This window comes from Xiphophorus hellerii, chromosome 23 (assembly GCF_003331165.1).
Source record: "Xiphophorus hellerii strain 12219 chromosome 23, Xiphophorus_hellerii-4.1, whole genome shotgun sequence".
In the NCBI taxonomy this organism is placed as follows: Eukaryota; Metazoa; Chordata; class Actinopteri; order Cyprinodontiformes; family Poeciliidae; genus Xiphophorus; species Xiphophorus hellerii.
This window is the reverse complement of record NC_045694.1, coordinates 25,772,292-25,788,849: the sequence shown is the minus strand read 5'-3', so window position 1 is coordinate 25,788,849 and position 16,558 is coordinate 25,772,292. Positions and strand designations below refer to the sequence as shown.

Sequence of the window (16,558 nt, the reverse complement as noted above, 5' to 3'; positions counted from 1 at the left end):
ACCTCTTTATATAATTATATTTACAGGGGGCGTGGTCAACAGACCGGGGCTTGGCCAATGGGCTCGCAGTTTGGGGAGCGGGGCGTTCCATTCGGTTAGGAGCAGAAGTTGAACAGCGCGAGCTGTGAAACAGCCTCAGAAAGGCAGACACAGAGAGGGCAGATGCATCGGCCCTCTGCTGGAGGGGGGGCTTATTATAACAAATATATATGCACACATGAGTGAACTGTTTGGCTGCACGATAGCTCATATGTGGGTAACGGTTATTTTAGGAAAGCATACCACCGCGGCTTTACATTTAAAATGCCTATTTTAGTTTTTCTGTTAGACACGTCCGCCTCTATGAATCAGCGCACTTATTTGGGTACGACGTATCTGGACGTTGCTAAAGGCGCGGTTGAGATCTTTATGAAGGTAAAGATGGATTCTACCCGGATTTCTTCAGCAAGCTCGCACCTTTGGCGAGCTCAGGGTTCCTTGGCGAAAGTCGGTAAACATTAATATATGCTGTTTTGGTTTTCTTTTTGACAGCTGCGTGCCCGAGACCCGGCTAGTAGAGGCGACAGGTACATGCTAGTTACATTCGATGAGCCACCATTCGGAGTGAAGGTAATTAGCAAATGATACCATTTTTACACTTCCAAGTCGAACGTGTTTGTCTGTCAGTGAGACTTTATTTTCCTTCAAGTTCGCCGGTGGCGAAAAAACGGCAAATTACTGCTCCAAACAGCCGCAGACCCGGAGCCGCACTGCATCCGAACATCCAGCGGACATTTTGCTTTTGTGTCGAGAAAACTCTCGGGCGTTGAGATGGAGGCGGGGAAATTTATTATCCCTCGTGACGTCACTCGTTTTTCACAGAACCGCACGCAGACTGGCCGAGGCCCCCGCCAGTCACGTTTCACCCCGCCCCCTTCATCAAAGTTGCACTCCCATTGGCCGTCCCTGGATGAAAGTTGATAAGCCCCGTTCATCATGAGATTCTCTTTATGTTTGTACGACTTCGCTGGAACAGGAATTATCATCATTCACATGATAATTATTTGTCATACTGATGCTGTGAGAGGCTTCCTGCATAGAAACTCCCGGTAATTGCCTTACACAGAAAAAAACAGGACATGCAACCTCTCAATCTCTGCAGCAGTCCCCCCACTTCCTGCCATAAAAACAGATGTACTCATCCCTATTCTATTGACTTGTTTATGGCTTGGCACACATCTCAGAGGTTTTCCCTCTTAAAGCACAATCCCAAGTATGCACACAAACCCCCAAATTACGTAATTTCCTTCAGTGGCTGTTCCATATTGTGGAATTCATCAGGCTGGCCCAACTTGTGTCTACAGGCTACAGCGCCTTGCAAAATTATTCACTTCCCTTTAACTTTTACACATTTCATCACATCACAATGCATTCTCAAGGTGATTTTATGAAAGACCAAAATAAAATGGTGAACAATTGTGAAGTGTAATACAAAGGTTGCATGTGTTTAAACTTTGATTTCCAGTTAAAAATGTGAAAAGTCTGGTGTGGATTAGTAATAGTTTTTGTTTTTTTTTCCTGTTTTACAAAATACAAACAATACTGAGCTAATCTGAATGTTAAGGATATTTATCTTTAACTTTGCATCACGTTTTAAGAAGTTTAAAATCAGATTTTTGCTTTGTGCACTTGTGTCACAAATCAAATCGCTATAATTAATGTCCACACAGAGCGTCTCCAAAGCCTTACAGTGCAATGCAAAAGTATCTGAACCACAAACCCCTTTATTTGTTGAAGTGAAAGGAGAACAATACATGGTTTCCCACAGTTATTACAAATAAAATCTGAAGTTTACAAAATGCATATACATATTCAACGCCCCTAAATAAAATCCAGCACAACCAAACAAGCTTAGCTGGATATCTTTTTGAATAAAAACTGTGGCTTCTATGGAAATCTAAAGAAAAAAACAATAGCTAATAAGATTTGTTTTTAAAAAGCTAAAAGACTTACAGGACCTTATAGATTTATGATGACACTTTCTCCTCTAGCAATATATTGATGTACAAAGCCCAACTGCAGACTGTTTGAAAAGGCAAATATGTTTCAGTATAACCGGAAACAATGCAAGTCGAGTCCACGCTTGCCTTTTTCATCTTCTAAAATTGCATAAATAATATTGACCCCAACCTACTTCCTTTTTTTATATATATATATATATTATATATATATATTTTTTTTTAGTACCCCGCCAGGACATTCTTTTGTGGGCTCCAGTGTCCCCCATTTTTTGAAAGTAGGTTGACAGGAAAGGGGGAAGGAGGGAGGGGGAAGGCACGCGGCAAACGCCGCCAGGTCCGTGAGTCGAACCTGCGACGGCCGCGTCGAGGACATAAGGCCTCCAAACATGGGTCGCGCTATCCCTCACGCCACCACGGCATGCCCCCTACTTCCTTTTAGGCTGCATGTATCACTGGTCTAATTGAATCTTAAAAGTCTAACTTTATCAATGTGGTTTATAGTTTTGGTTTTTAATAGAAAATTGAACGTGTTTAATTGTTTATCATTGTCCAGCACTAGCTCGGATCAAATATGCATGCGTTAGAGCGGCCTAGTCAAAGTCCAGGCCTAAATGGACTTGTCGGTAACTAAAGAAAATGACTGAAATGACACTATCTGCATCAACCTTCTTTTTTTTTTCCCACGTAACCCACAGCAGAATAACTGTTTTTAGCTCATGTCCCCACAGTGGGAGTTTCACTGCTCGCAAGTGTGAAACGGGTGCAAAACCGTCGCAGGTCGGTGCTGTAGCTTTCGCAACAATTTGTAAATGCGGCCAACGGACAAACCTCTTGTGCATCACACACCTCGATCAAACAAACGAGGATGTGATTCTCCTTCCGTCTCATAAAGCCGCTGCCGCCTGACAGGGCTTTCCCTCGTCTGTGCAGCGAGTCTTGAACTGCTCTCTCTTCCCCTCCCTCTGGCTGCTTGTGGCCCGCTCCGTGAGCCGCGCTGAGCTTCACAGTGAAAAGATGAGGTGGTACTGATTGGGGCCGGTGTGTGATTGCACATTCACAGATGCAATAAATTGTTGATGTCGAGGAAGGGGAAGAGGGGGAGAGAAAGAGAGCCATTGAGATAGGCTTGTGCAGAAATATTCTGTAGTCTGAATTATTGAGCGCAGCGTTTCTTCTGATCTATGCAGGATAGTCTGGGTCTGATGGGGCTGAAGTGATTAATTGTGATGAAGCCATTATTCAAATAATCATCAGCTAACTTACTAATCGATTAATCGTTAAATGGATTCAAAAAAGGCAAATTGCTGACAAAACCCCCAACATATTCAGAGCAGTATTTAAGCCAAAACTGTCCAAAATATATATACATTTTGCACTTAGGACGAAAACACCTTTGTCCGTAAGGATGTTTTACCCAAAATGCCTTAGTTTTAGCTTCACTCAGTTCAGAATCACTAAAGAAATGTTTATTTTCTCAGTAAAAAAAATCATTGAATTATTTGTTTGTACATTTTAACATATTTCTAATATTGTGGTTAAATGACAAATCTGTATAATGTGCCAATTTTTAAAAAAAAAATCCGATTAATTGTCAGAATAGTCAATAAAATAGTCGATTAGTAAAATAATTGTTACTTGCACTTACAGCCCTTGTGTTTGGTAACTTTAACGTCATCATTCTGAATGCATGACAGTTATTGTACAATCTCCTAATACTCATGTAGCTGTATGCTCGTCCTACAAGAATCTGTTGCTGTTCACCTTTGTGTGTTTGCAGCCTCTTACCCTCCTTCTCTCAGCAGAGGAAGATGTAAAGCTTGCAGGTCATCCTTAGATTAAGCATAAAGCTGCAGCACTAAAGCAGTTGACCCCGTAGGTAAAAGTGGAAAAGCAGTTGCACACTCGCGCTCCCTCCTGTGGGAGTAAAAGTCTCCCGCAGAGGACGTACAGCAGTGGGAAGTGTATTCCTGGGTTCCTCTTACGCACGAACTAAACGGCCGTCTCTGAACTTCAGCGTTCATCGGCCTGCGGTCGGTTACGTTGCGTCACTCAGAACCGACTTTACTTTCTCCCCCGGCCACCAAAAAAGGATCTGAATCATTTAATCGGTTTGATTTGCATGAGAACAAAACTTGTTGTTTTTTTTCTTCTTCTTCTTCTCTTTTGTAATAACATAGCATGCATACGTGTGGGTGTGCGTCTATTTTAAGTCGGTAGATGTTTGCCGACTTCGGGCCTTTTCTCCGGCGCCTGTTTCTCTCAACCTGAACTCAGTCTGTTTGCGTTTCAGGCAGGCTGGAAGGAGAACCATGCTACCTTCATGTGCGAGCTGAAGAACCTGCAGGCGTCTGGGCTCACCAGGCTTGGGCACGCACTCCGCACAGCGTTCGACCTGCTCAACCTCAACCGCCTCGTCTCTGGCATTGACAACTATGGACAGGTGTTGTGACAAGCCACGATCACTGAGCTTTGAGACAGTATTTTTCAATGTTTTAGTTTTTATTGTTTTGTTGTCTCCTGGTTGGTTCGTTGATATGCTTTTGGAGTAATTTTGGCCACCACTGTTCCATTTTTTTTCTCCATTTATGGAAAACAGACACAAGTTGACTTTGTTTCTACTCTGTTTTTTAAATGTTCTTGGGGCTGCGGCATGCTGTGTTGCTTTTTGAGATCTGTTAGCCAACTTCCTGTGTCACACAGGTTCTTACTAAGTGATTTCTTGAATTTACAGGTCAAGAAATCACTTGACCTGTGACTGGACTGCTAGTTAAGCTGAACCAAAACATTATAGTTTATCAGAGTTCATATTGCATTTAACAGATGATTATATATTCAGTTTGATTTGACCAATTTTTTAACCTTAATAAAGAATTGGTCATTTAAAAACTGTTGAATTTTCTTAGATTCTTATCATCTGATATTCGGATTTATTTAAAACATTTCAGTGAGACAAAAAAAAGTGCAAAATGGAACATTTTGATTGCAATATTTTACGTCACTGTAACTACAAATTCTTCTTACTCTTGTTAACTAACAAAATATACTTAAAAATTAAAAAAATAAATTAACTGACATGAAGTAGTACAATGGTTAAGTACATGAGTATGAAACAGTTTGTTTACAAGTATGAACTATGGAAGTAGACTGGGACAAAATGGCAACGCTCAGGTACAAAATGCGAGAAATATGATATGGAAGATGTTTTCGACTAATTTAAGCAAGATTTGTAGCTTTATGGACAAGAAAACGAACCTTTTGATCCTTTTAATACAAGTTAATAAGATTTTTTTTGTGTTTTTCTTACTTTTTGTTCACTCTTTTGTCTAAAAATAGCAAGGGGAAAATTGTCTTTTAGATGTTGCCTAATCCAATCAACATTCCCCCCTTTTTTTTTATCTCGCTCTCTCCGCTAGAAGGCAGAAATGGATTACTACAGTAAGACAACTTTTGTACATCAGGAGTGTGTGAATCTGCTTAGGCATTCCCCATGTGTGTGAATTAGAGGAGACTGACCTCTGCTGCGCTGCCCTCAACTAGTAGCACAAGGACATTATGACACAAAGCAAAGATTAGCCGCAGCTACAGCGGGCTCATGTTGGATATTACATGCTGACTTCTGTTTAAACATTTCTGTAAAGATTATGTCATTAGCTTAAGCCAGCAAGTGGAATTTCTTTTGCTCAGAGCCAAGATTCAGGTTGTGGAGTATAAAGGCAGGAAAGCAGAGTAGTGAAATTCACTTGGGTTGGAACGATTAATCGTATTAATCACGATCAATTGATTATTTAAACAATTATCAACTGATTTAGTAATCGATTAATCGTCAACTGGAGTATGTGGACTCCAAAAAAGACTATTTACTGTTGGAACAACACACCCAGAGTGGTAATTAAGCAACAAACATTAAAAATATATATATATACGTATATAAAAAAACGCTTTGTAAATATGTTCTACCCAGAAATCCTAAAGTGTCATAGTTTTCGCTTCACCCGATTCAAATTCTGTAAAAACCTAAATTTCCCATTAAGCTTCTTTTGCTCTCCGATTATTAATCAGTTAACAAAAAAATTAATCAATTTCTCTTCATATGAACAAAATGTTTGTTTTCTTATTTAAAAATGGATTTTGTATTCCCTTTTTATTTGCATATTTTAATGTGTTTCTAGAATTGTATATGAATATTCAAGTGGTTAAATGAAAAATTTGTATAATGTGTAAGATAGTTTTTTATACGACTAATCGATTAATTGTCCGAATAATCGATTACTGAAATAATCGTTAGCTGCGGCCCTAAAATGGACTCGCTGCTCTTCAGCCTGCTTGCTGAATGCGGCTGTTTTCCCTTCAGGGCCGCAACCCATTCTTCCTGGAGCCATCCGTGATCATTACCATCACTGATGGGAATAAGCTCACAAACAGCTCCGGGGTGCCAGATGAGGTGAGACACACGCAGACACAAGTAACACCAACATCCTCCGTTTCATAGCAGCACCAGCTGTACAGCTGCCGCTTCGGAAGCTTCTTAGCTCTTTGTGTTGTAGTAACGTTGAATGTCTCGAACCGCCGTGCAGCTGCACCTGCCGCTGAACTCCCCTCTGGCTGGCAGCGAGCTCACCAAAGAGCCTTTTCGCTGGGACCAGCGGCTGTTCGCTCTGGTGCTGAGGCTGCCGGGAGCAGCCGCGCCGGACAACGAGCAGCTCGGCAGCGTCCCCACAGATGAGTCGGCGATCACGCAGATGTGTGAAGTCACGGGAGGTTTGGCGTTTTCTTCTTCTTCGCCTCCTTCTTCGGTTCGTTGGTTGAGTTTTTCCCGCTGGAACGAGAACTCATTGTGAAGTTTGATCCTCTCAGGACGGTCGTACTGCGTGCGAACACAACGGATGCTAAACCAGTGTCTGGAGTCTCTGGTGCAAAAGGTTCAAAGCGGCGTCGTCATCAACTTTGAGAAGACCGGGCCGGATCCGCCTCTCGGAGGAGAAGGTGAATTTTTGATGTACACACAACTTAAAAGCTGCAGGTGGAACAATGCTTGCATCCACCTTGAAAAGGTTAAGACCGAGTCCAGTCAGGTGCATACAGTCAAATAGCACACGTTTTGGTCCTTTTAATACAAGTAAGTAAGATTTTTTTTGTGTTTTTCTTACTTTTTATTCACTCTTTTGTCGTGAACATTTCCTACAGGTAACCGAAGCAAACATAATGTTGACAGGAAACAGTATTTTTAACGTTTGAACAAAACAACTGATCCACCTCCTGGTTTGTTTCATTGATTGGTGACATGAGAGTTTCTAGGGGAAAGAAAGCTTTGCAAAAGTATTCACAGTACATTGTATCTCATTACAACAATGTACCCTGATAGTGGCGCACAACTGTGAACTGGAAATGCAACTATTCAAGTATTTCACTACGATAACTTTAAATACAGTCCAATGAAACCACAGAGTGCATCCTTAAAAAGTCTGGCAAAGTCTTAAATTCTCATGCATGCGTTAAGACCTTAAAATGTCTTGAATTTAGATTAAAACATCATTTGACTTTTAATATGTTAATCACAGGTCTTAAATTTGATCTTGACAGGACTGATTAATCTTTTATATTTTATGAGGTTTGTTTCTCTCAAGATTTTTCTGTTTGACAAACGTTTGAGTCGCACTCAGGCGTCTTCATTGCATTCTGTGACTCAAGACAGTTGAGGCTACCGCTAACTAGCTACTAATATGTCATTGCTAGCTAGCGAGCTTTCTATCATGGATAAGTTCAATTTTATCCTCTCAGCCACTGGGTGAAGTTTGTACGTGGAGAAATGGGTCGTAATTTATATTCATGGTGGCCTTAAAAAGTCTGAAATCTGAGTTGGTGGGACCTGCAGAAACCCTTAAACCAACTGCCATCAGAGGTCACCTAATTAGTAAAGAACATTAGTGAACAACATTCATCATGAAGGCCAAGGAGCACAGGAGAGAGATCATGAAGGAAGTTGTGGAGAATTCTTAATCAGGATTGCTTTTTAAAAAAAATATTCCAAACCTTAATCATCTTCCCATCCAAGCCATCATCTAAATATTAGAAAGTATGTCACAACTTTTGGCTAAACCAAGATATGGTCGTCCACCTCAATCGTCAGGCCTTGTCATCAGAACTTGTAAAGATAGTAGGCAAGACGAGGGCCGTAATACCGCAGCTGGTTTGTCTGGTTTGCAGTTTTCCAGAAACAACAACCAGAGCAAACATGTGGAAGAAGGTTGGTCAGATGAGTCAGAAGTTAAACATTGTGGCCTACATGGACGATGTGATATAGATGCGCAGAAAACCAACCTTGTACATCCCTGAGTATGGGACTTGCTTTTTAGATTTTAGTTTTTTATAGAAAGTACCAATAAAATACATATAGGTTTTTAGTTATAATGTGACAAAATGTGGAACATTTGCAAGGCACTGTGTATAAGCTGTGTTAAAGATCCTAAATGGTAGCAATATCTGCATATTTATTGGGTTTGTTCTGTTGTTTCTTGACCGTTTTAGACAACTCTGTGGAGTCCAGTCGTCCCGTTTCAACCTTCAACGCACAGCCCTGGCACAGCTGCCACAAATTAATCTACGTTCGACCAAACCCAAAGACAGGGGTCCCGGTCGGCCACTGGCCCATACCAGAGTCTTTCTGGCCGGACCAGAACTCTCCAAGCCTGGTGAGCAGTTCTGTGTTAGTCTGCTGCTTTTATTTCGGCTTTCTCATCTACTATTTTGTTGCGATTTATGGGTTTTTCTTGGTGTATTTGAGGTACCGTCAGAGTATCCAGCAATTCAAATCTTTGAGCTAAATTCCTGTGCTGAATTCATTTCTTCATGCTCCCCCCAGCCGCCTCGCACTGCTCACCCCGTGGTGCGTTTCTCCTGTGTGGACTGTGAGCCCATGGTGATTGACAAACTTCCCTTTGACAAATACGAGATGGAGCCGTCCCCACTCACCCAGTACGTCCTGGAAAGGAAATCCCCGCACATGTGCTGGCAGGTAGGCTTGAACGCCGGTCGGGTTTCCCCTGTTTTTCTCGTGGCTGTGATGTTTAACTGGATCGTTTGACGCCTCGTCTTCAGGTTTTTGTTAGCAGCAGCGGAAAGCAAAACGACCTGGGAAAACCGTTTGGCTACCTCAAGGCCAGCACCGCCCTGACCTGTGTTAATCTGTTTGTCATGCCTTACAACTATCCGGTCCTTCTTCCGCTCCTCGGTAAGAATCCCAGCACTAATCCACAGAACGCCTGGGTCAGTAGATCACAGCTGGTGCCAAATTCAAAATGGCTTCCTGGTCACAGCATCGACGTTATTTATCATTTAACCGATTTTATCGAATGATTAATCTATTTTATAGAGCGATTAATTGATTGTATTAATTGTTTTTTAGAGCTGGTGCTCAATTCAAAATGGCTTCCTGATCATCACATTGATGTTATTGCTCAATTAACCAATTTTATCTAACGATTAATTGATCTTAATCAATCGATTAATCTACTTTATTGAGCCATTGATTGGTTTATTCATTGTTTTTAGAGCTGGTGCTTAATTCAATGGCTTAATCAATTGATTAATCTATTTGCTCACTTACCCTGAGTTGCTAAAAATGTCTCCGGCAACCTTTTTTCTCCTTTCAGACGATTTATTTAAAGTTCACAAATTCAAACCAAACCTGAAGTGGCGACAGGCCTTCGAGATGTACCTGAAGACGATGCCTCCGTACTACCTGCTGGTAAACACCACTCGGCGTTCTCTGGTGTTGCTTTTATTGGTTGATTTATTTCACCCAAACACTGTTCTGCTATGTGCTGACAGCCCTTAAAAAAGGCAATGAGGATGATGGGAGCACCAAACCTCATCGCCGACACAATGGACTGCGGCTTGAGTTATAGCGTCATTTCATACCTGAAGAAGCTCAGCCAGCAGGTAAGCAGCAGTGAGGGATGGAGAGACATCCTAATGTAATCCAAACATACTGTTACTGTAAATGTTTATCCATTCCACCACATCCTGAACACATCAGTTATGAATATTTAGTTCATTGTCTCTATATCTATTATTTACTTGTTGCCTCTAGGCGTTTCAGCGACAAGGCAGTTAAAGTGCTTTACACCAGAACATAAAACAAGCACTTAACAGCACATTTTGTCAAATGTCATCATCCATGTCATCAAGCAAATATAGATCAAATATATTGATCAATGTTCCACTTACTACTTATCGAAGAAAACTATGAATAGGTGGATTTTTGGCCCTAATTTAAAGGAACTCCGTGTTTCAGCATATTTTCAGTTTTCCGGAAGTTTGTTCCAGATTAGTGGAGCATAGAAGCTGAAATGCTGCTGCTCCATGTTTGGTTCTGGCTCTGCGGATGCAGACGAGGCTAATTGGCTAATTACTTATTTCCTCTTTTTGTCCATCTGAAACTATAGCAGCTTCCACATTTATTATTATTATTATTAACAGCCTCATATTATTACTATTTAGCTGAAAAATTATAATGCCCAACACAAAATTTTTTAACTCATTCTCACACTTTCAGTTTTTCATGGTAGATTCCATAAGTATTAAAGTGTCTTTTGAACTTTTGATTAACGCTCCATGACTTCCTGTTTTCGAGAAACATGAATATGACTCGACACAGAGCCACTCTCCACACTGGGAAAGACTAGAAAACATGACATTCAGTTAGAGCCAATTAGAAGTGCTTCAAATGGAAATGTTCCAGTCACATAAAAAACACCGCAACACTGGTAACCCAGTTAAGGTCAGGTCGCAGAATTGCTTTCAGAAAATCTCATACACTAAGGGTATCTGCAATAGTTATAGATGCAGTTTCTTGAATCTTTTGTTTTTTAATCCAGAAACAACCAACATCCCAACTCTTCTGACTGATCCCCACTATTACAATCAAGAATCATTTTACTTCACTTTTGTTCTGCTGTCGGCAAACGTAAACAAGCGCACCTGGTTCAAAGGTTTACTCTGTCTTAATTTCATCCCGCTGCATTTTTGTTTCCTATTTTCTTGTTTGTCTGTTTTTTTCACCGAAGGCAAAAATTGAATCAGACCGCCTAATTGTGTCCGTGGGGAAAAAAGCTCCTCAAGAAACGGGCATAAAGGTGAAGAACCACTCCAGCGCTCTCTCTCTGGCCCACCGGCGGGACTTCAAGCAGCTGCTGCAGGGAATCACCGGAGAGGGGCCTCTCCGCCTGGTCGACATCAACTTCAAAGAGTTCGCCGGCTTCCAGATCGCTCTTCTCAACAAGGTGAGAACGGCAGCGCGCTTTCTCTGCAGAGAGGTCTGGTGTTCACGCAGCGTTTCGCCATCAAAATGTCTCCCCAGGATGTGAAACCGCAAGCTTACCGGAACGCCTACGACATCCCGAGGCGAAACCTCTTGGATCAGCTCACCAGAATGCGCACCAACCTGCTGCGGACCTCGTTGAAGCTGATCCGAGGCCAAGACGAAGGTACGACCGAAGTCTTTGGAAATTCCTTCTGTAGGAGACGCAGATGTCCATTTTGAATCTGAATGTGTTGATATGAGTGTGTCTGTTGTTGTTAGACTTCCTGCACAGCATTCCAGTGGCCCAGATGGGCAACTACCAGGAGTACTTGAAGATGATGCCATCTCCGTTAAGAGAGATCGATCCCGATCAACCCAAACGGCTTCACACGTTTGGGAATCCTTTCAAGCAGGATAAAAAGGTAAACATTTGCCAACCCCTGCAGCGTGCAGGTAATCCCTCGAGCTTTTTCACATCTTGTCAAATCACAACCGCAACTCTAAATTGCTTTTATTGTGTGACAGACAAACTCTGAGCGCTGAGTAAACGGGAAGGGAGCAGAAAATGATACACGGTCGTCAAATGTTTTATTTGACAAATTTTGTTCCAAAACATCTAAGCCACATTTTTTGTTTTTTGTTTCTAAAACATTTTGAAAACCATGCCTCGTTTTGCTTCTACTTCCTCCTGTCTTATGAACACCTGTGCAGCGTGTCGGGTCTACCCGGCCGGATACGGACACGTTGTCTTGGTTCTGCAGTTCTGTTGTCTTCTCCACCGTGTTCCCCAGGGCATGATGATCGACGAGGCGGACGAGTTCGTGGCCGGTCCTCAGAACAAGAAGCGGGGCCACTCCGGCGACCCCAACTCCAGCGGCACCGTGAAGCGAAGACGGAGCATGTCCCCGTTGCTGCGGCGACCGCAGACCCCGCCGGGCAGCACCAACCATGTGGCGGTGGGGAAGAGTCCAGGCCAGCAGAATCTCCTCAAACCCCCGTCACAGCACAAAGGTAGGATGAAGAAGTAAAGCCCGATTCTGATGTAGTTCAGAGGGATAAAAAAGCCCACTAATTTTTTTAATTTTTATTGTGAACAGATGGGAACAACATGGTGCTCACCGAGAGCAACGGTGACGGATTCCTCGGCCTGGACTCTGGCGAGATCTGGCCCGGCGAGGCGGACGCAGAGGCGCTCTGTCCGTCCCCGTTGATGCTGGAGGATAAGACGGGATTGGCGGAGCCGTTTCAGGCGGAGGAGGCGAGCGCGGTGGAGGACGAAGATCACCTGGAGGAGCAGGCGACGGAGGAGAGGCACAACTGCGACCGCCTGAGTCCGCAGAGCGAGCTGGACGGCAGCGAAGACGACTTCGCCGCGCTCGACACCATTTACATAACCCCGCTGGACGGCTGCCAAGCCGAGCTGAGGAGCAGAGTCATCAAGGAGGTCCGCAAACCTGGACGGAGTGAGTACAAACCAGGCAACCGGACCTCAGTGTGGGAATCCGTCAGTTCTTACCTTAATCTGTCTGTGTTCGTCCCCAGACTATAAATCCATACTCAGTCTGCTGCAGCAGGTGAAAGGACCGGTGAACATTCGAAAGTACTTCATCCAACATGCAATCAAAGAAGCTTTGAGGTAAGAAACAAGAAGCTGTACTTTTTTTAAAGGGGCAGTATCATGTGAAATTTAATTTTTTGAGCTTCACATCACGTTATAAAGTTATTCCCTCATCAAAAACACATCTGGAGTGTCGCTTTGATTCCTTGAAATCCTTCAATATCCATGGCAACCATTCAGCTTTGCAAAACGCCTGCTTGGACTAGCTCCATACTGTTGGCACATCTCCTCCTCAGAGCTGCAGTTTCCGAACTTCAGAGCTTCTGCTTCACAAAGCAGCCCTTCCCCAGCTCCTTCAGACTAGCCAGCAGCAATTAGCAAACACCTGGTGCAACTGTGCAGCTTAAAGATTGTTATAGGAGCTTCTTAGTGCACTGCTGGTAGAAACATTGTTAAAGGGTTAACAGAGGAGCCATGCTGTGATGACTTCCTGAAAGCAGCATTTCAGAAAGAGAAGGAGTTTCTTAAAGAGACAGAGGCCCAATTTAAAGGTGTTAAGATACAAAGTAACATTTAAGTCATATTTGTTACATGTAGCATTTTTATAACAACTCAAGGTGGCACAGTTACTTGATTATGCTATAAAATGGCAATGTGCGCCTGGAAAACACATATTGCTGCCCCTTTAAAGCAGATTCATGTGTTAAGAGTGGCCTAGTCAAAGTCTGGGTCTAAATAAATAATAGAAATGAATGTTCTACATCCAGTCTTATTGTGCCTGAACCAAAAAAAAAAAGGTCTCATCTACTCAAGTTCTGCTGGGTTTCCCCCGGGGTTTCTTCCTCTCCTCTGAACCTTCAAGCCGCTCCGTTTCCTGTCTGACTTCCTGCCTCCGCCTCATGAAGCTTCGTTTCGTTTCGCCAGGTTCAAGAAGCGCGTGTTGATCCAGCAGCTGGAGACCGCCCTGGCCGAAGTGGAGGACGACACGGCGCCGTGCTCTCCGCTTCCCAACGATCACGGCAGGTAGTAAACCCGCAGAAACCCACCAGCGTCCTGTCCCGTTTTTCATCACCGCCGGGTTTCGCCGCCGCCAAAACACCTCCGCCGCGAGCGGAGGATTCGGAGATGCAGAGAAGGAAAGCGCCGCCGTCGCGTTGTTGTCGTTTAACCGGATGGGGGCGAGGGGTCCTTCAGAACTGAGCCGCTTGCGACGAACACGCTGATGTCGACAGAGACCGTAAACTCCCGGACGGCTTTCGTCAGTGAGGACAAGTCCAGCAGACTCACACACTCCTGTAGACGAAAAGCCACACAGCTGACCTGATCCTCACGTGTGTCAGATGCTGGTCATGTACTGGTTTCCTCCCCCAATAACCCCAGCTGTTACAAACAGACCCGTTTTCAGCTGGTCTGAAAGTCGTTCTCATTTATGAATATTCTTTTACGCGACTAAAAAAAAGAAAAAAGAAATAGAGAAAAGCTTAAACATTCATGTAAAGTTGTGGCTGACGGGACGAATCGGGTTAAGCCAGATTACGTCTGCAACAAAAACAGCACACTGATTTTATTTTATTTATTTATTTATTACTCTTTTTTTTTTTTTTTATCTCCGTTGATCCTGTTACCTAATATCTGACTATTTTTAGTTGATGCTGACATGTGTTGGCATGAGGGGTTGTGCAATATGGAAAAGAGCTTAACAAGAATAAAAATAGGAAGAAATCTGGAAATTCAACTAATATAAACATTCCAATTAAATAAAAGATTAATAATTTGGATCGTTTGGCAACAAAATAAGTGTGATTATTATTTAAAGAGACAGTACGCAGTGCTGAAAAAAATGACTCGCACACAGAAAGAGGAAAGCTTTGCTCATCAATGGCAGCAAATCCCTCAAATGTCTAATAATTGTAACGGAACAAAAATATTTACGTTACTTTAAAATGTTAGCCTGTATTGTGATATTTCTTAGCTCATATTGACACATTGCTCAACCTCAGTCACTATTTGTTTTCCAGTCCAAATATTTCTCATATATGTTGTGTATATATATATATATATATGTATGTATATATATATATATATATATATATATATATATGGTTTTAAGCATCCAAATTGGATCACCTTTCTTACTATTTGGACATATTGTCAAGATTTAAAAATGGTGTAAATTTTATACTTTTTAAAAAAAAAAATCCTTTTAAAATGCACCAGCATCTGTTTGCATCAGTATTTTTGGGATACAGAAGTTAAGACCGTTCTTGACGCTGCAACACCCTTCAAAAACTGTAAAATCATTTCCTCTTTCATTGCTGTGGCATTATCTCACACGGAAACATGTAGAAGAAGAAAAACAAATCTTTAAATTGGAGTATATTCACATCACTGTCCTGTTGAAGGACTTCAATGGTGACATGTTTTTATTTTACTGACTTGTTCCACCAGAAACTGGCCCACAGCTTTACAAGTCCTCTACCCTACTTAGCAGTGAGTGTGATGTGCTTTTCCACATTTTCATTCTTTGTTTCACGCATATTGTGAAAAAGCTCAACCTCACGATAAACCTCTCATCAAGCACACTAGCTAAACCGCGTCAGGTACGCTAAGTCAGAAAAGCTTTATTTTTTATTTTCTGGCATTGCTCCAAAGCCCCTAAATAGGATCCGTGATCCCAAAACGTCAGTTTCTACAGAACTGACATTCAAAATTCGATCAAAAGTTTGAATTTTTCTCAGATTTCCTTTGTGAGATGAGACTGCAGCAGTTAGAGGCGTTATCTTTACTAGAATTGTGGAGGCTGCTGTATCTGACACAAAGCAGACGACGGTGACTGGTTCTGAAAATGAGCTTTCTGGTCATCAGCCAGTACAAGTTGCGGCTAACTCTCACCGCCTAGCACCGCCACATGCTACAGTCAACTGTCACAGCGTCAGAGTCGCTCCGATGATCCCATCAGTCCACCGTTCCCAGCAGTTTTCCTCCTGGAGTCCAGGCTCAGCTGACCCTCTGTTCAACAGCCTCTACTCGCATACCCTCCTCCTCTCTGCAGCTTTTCTTTGTTCTTCTGGTTGTTTCTACAAAATGTACACTACTTTTTAATGTTCATAAGCAATATAGATTATTTTTGTGACTTTATGTCAGAGTTAAAGAAATATTTTGAAGGCCATTTTTTTGTAAACTGTTAAATACATATATGAAGCGCAAAGTTTTAAGATAATCTTTTTTTTTTTTAAATAAAAGTTCAAACGAACCGTCTAGATTGGCGTTTAATGTTTGGTTTTAATGTGTTTTCATCTTACAGGAGGATTTTAGTCCTCCACACATTTAGCAATAATAATTTTATACAGAGAACCTACCAGCCAGTAACCATAAAAACATGCTTTTTTTTCCTTTAAGCCATTTTAAAATCCACTTGAAGCTGCAGTATGTAACTTTTGTAAAAAAAAAACAACCAAACTTGATTTTTTTTTGCATATTTGTTTAAACTGGCAGGAAAAAAGTCAAGCCTCTGAGCCACTCTTTCCATCTGCAGAAATAAAAGCTCCTTGTCAGAAAGATCCAGTCAGAGCCAGGAGGAGGGTCTTAGTGCTGTCAATAATGTCATGTACATGCTACTAAATGTGCTCATAGTGACAAAAACTGCTTATCCGCAGTCATTGGTGGCCATCCTAACTAGCTTTAGCATTCATGACAGGC

The 16,558-nt window shown here is 42.2% G+C and overlaps 1 protein-coding gene across 1 annotated transcript; it reads left to right on the top strand.

The window, feature by feature from the left end:
- The first annotated feature begins 121 nt into the window (after positions 1-121).
- ints6l (integrator complex subunit 6 like) lies at positions 122-16,248 on the top strand. Its single transcript, XM_032555557.1, has 19 exons — positions 122-414; positions 532-609; positions 4,291-4,440; positions 6,352-6,441; positions 6,575-6,758; positions 6,855-6,983; positions 8,526-8,689; positions 8,860-9,012; positions 9,096-9,228; positions 9,650-9,744; positions 9,828-9,938; positions 11,066-11,281; positions 11,359-11,485; positions 11,581-11,723; positions 12,093-12,312; positions 12,399-12,764; positions 12,844-12,937; positions 13,784-14,926; positions 14,970-16,248. Exons 1-18 carry the CDS (start codon positions 304-306, stop codon positions 13,884-13,886), a joined length of 2,667 nt encoding a protein of 888 aa, XP_032411448.1. The 5' UTR covers positions 122-303; the 3' UTR covers positions 13,887-14,926; positions 14,970-16,248.
- The last annotated feature ends 310 nt before the right edge of the window (positions 16,249-16,558 follow it).

What these genes read in the sequence shown, in the direction of transcription:
- ints6l (XM_032555557.1), top strand. Translation starts at nt 304, where the DNA reads ATGCCTATTTTAGTTTTTCTGTTAGACACGTCCGCCTCTATGAATCAG. An exon ending in GATGTGTGAAGTCACGGGAG is followed by an intron (nt 6,759 to 6,854) that starts GTTTGGCGTTTT and finishes TGATCCTCTCAG; the next exon opens with GACGGTCGTACTGCGTGCGA. An exon ending in TGCCTCCGTACTACCTGCTG is followed by an intron (nt 9,745 to 9,827) that starts GTAAACACCACT and finishes ATGTGCTGACAG; the next exon opens with CCCTTAAAAAAGGCAATGAG.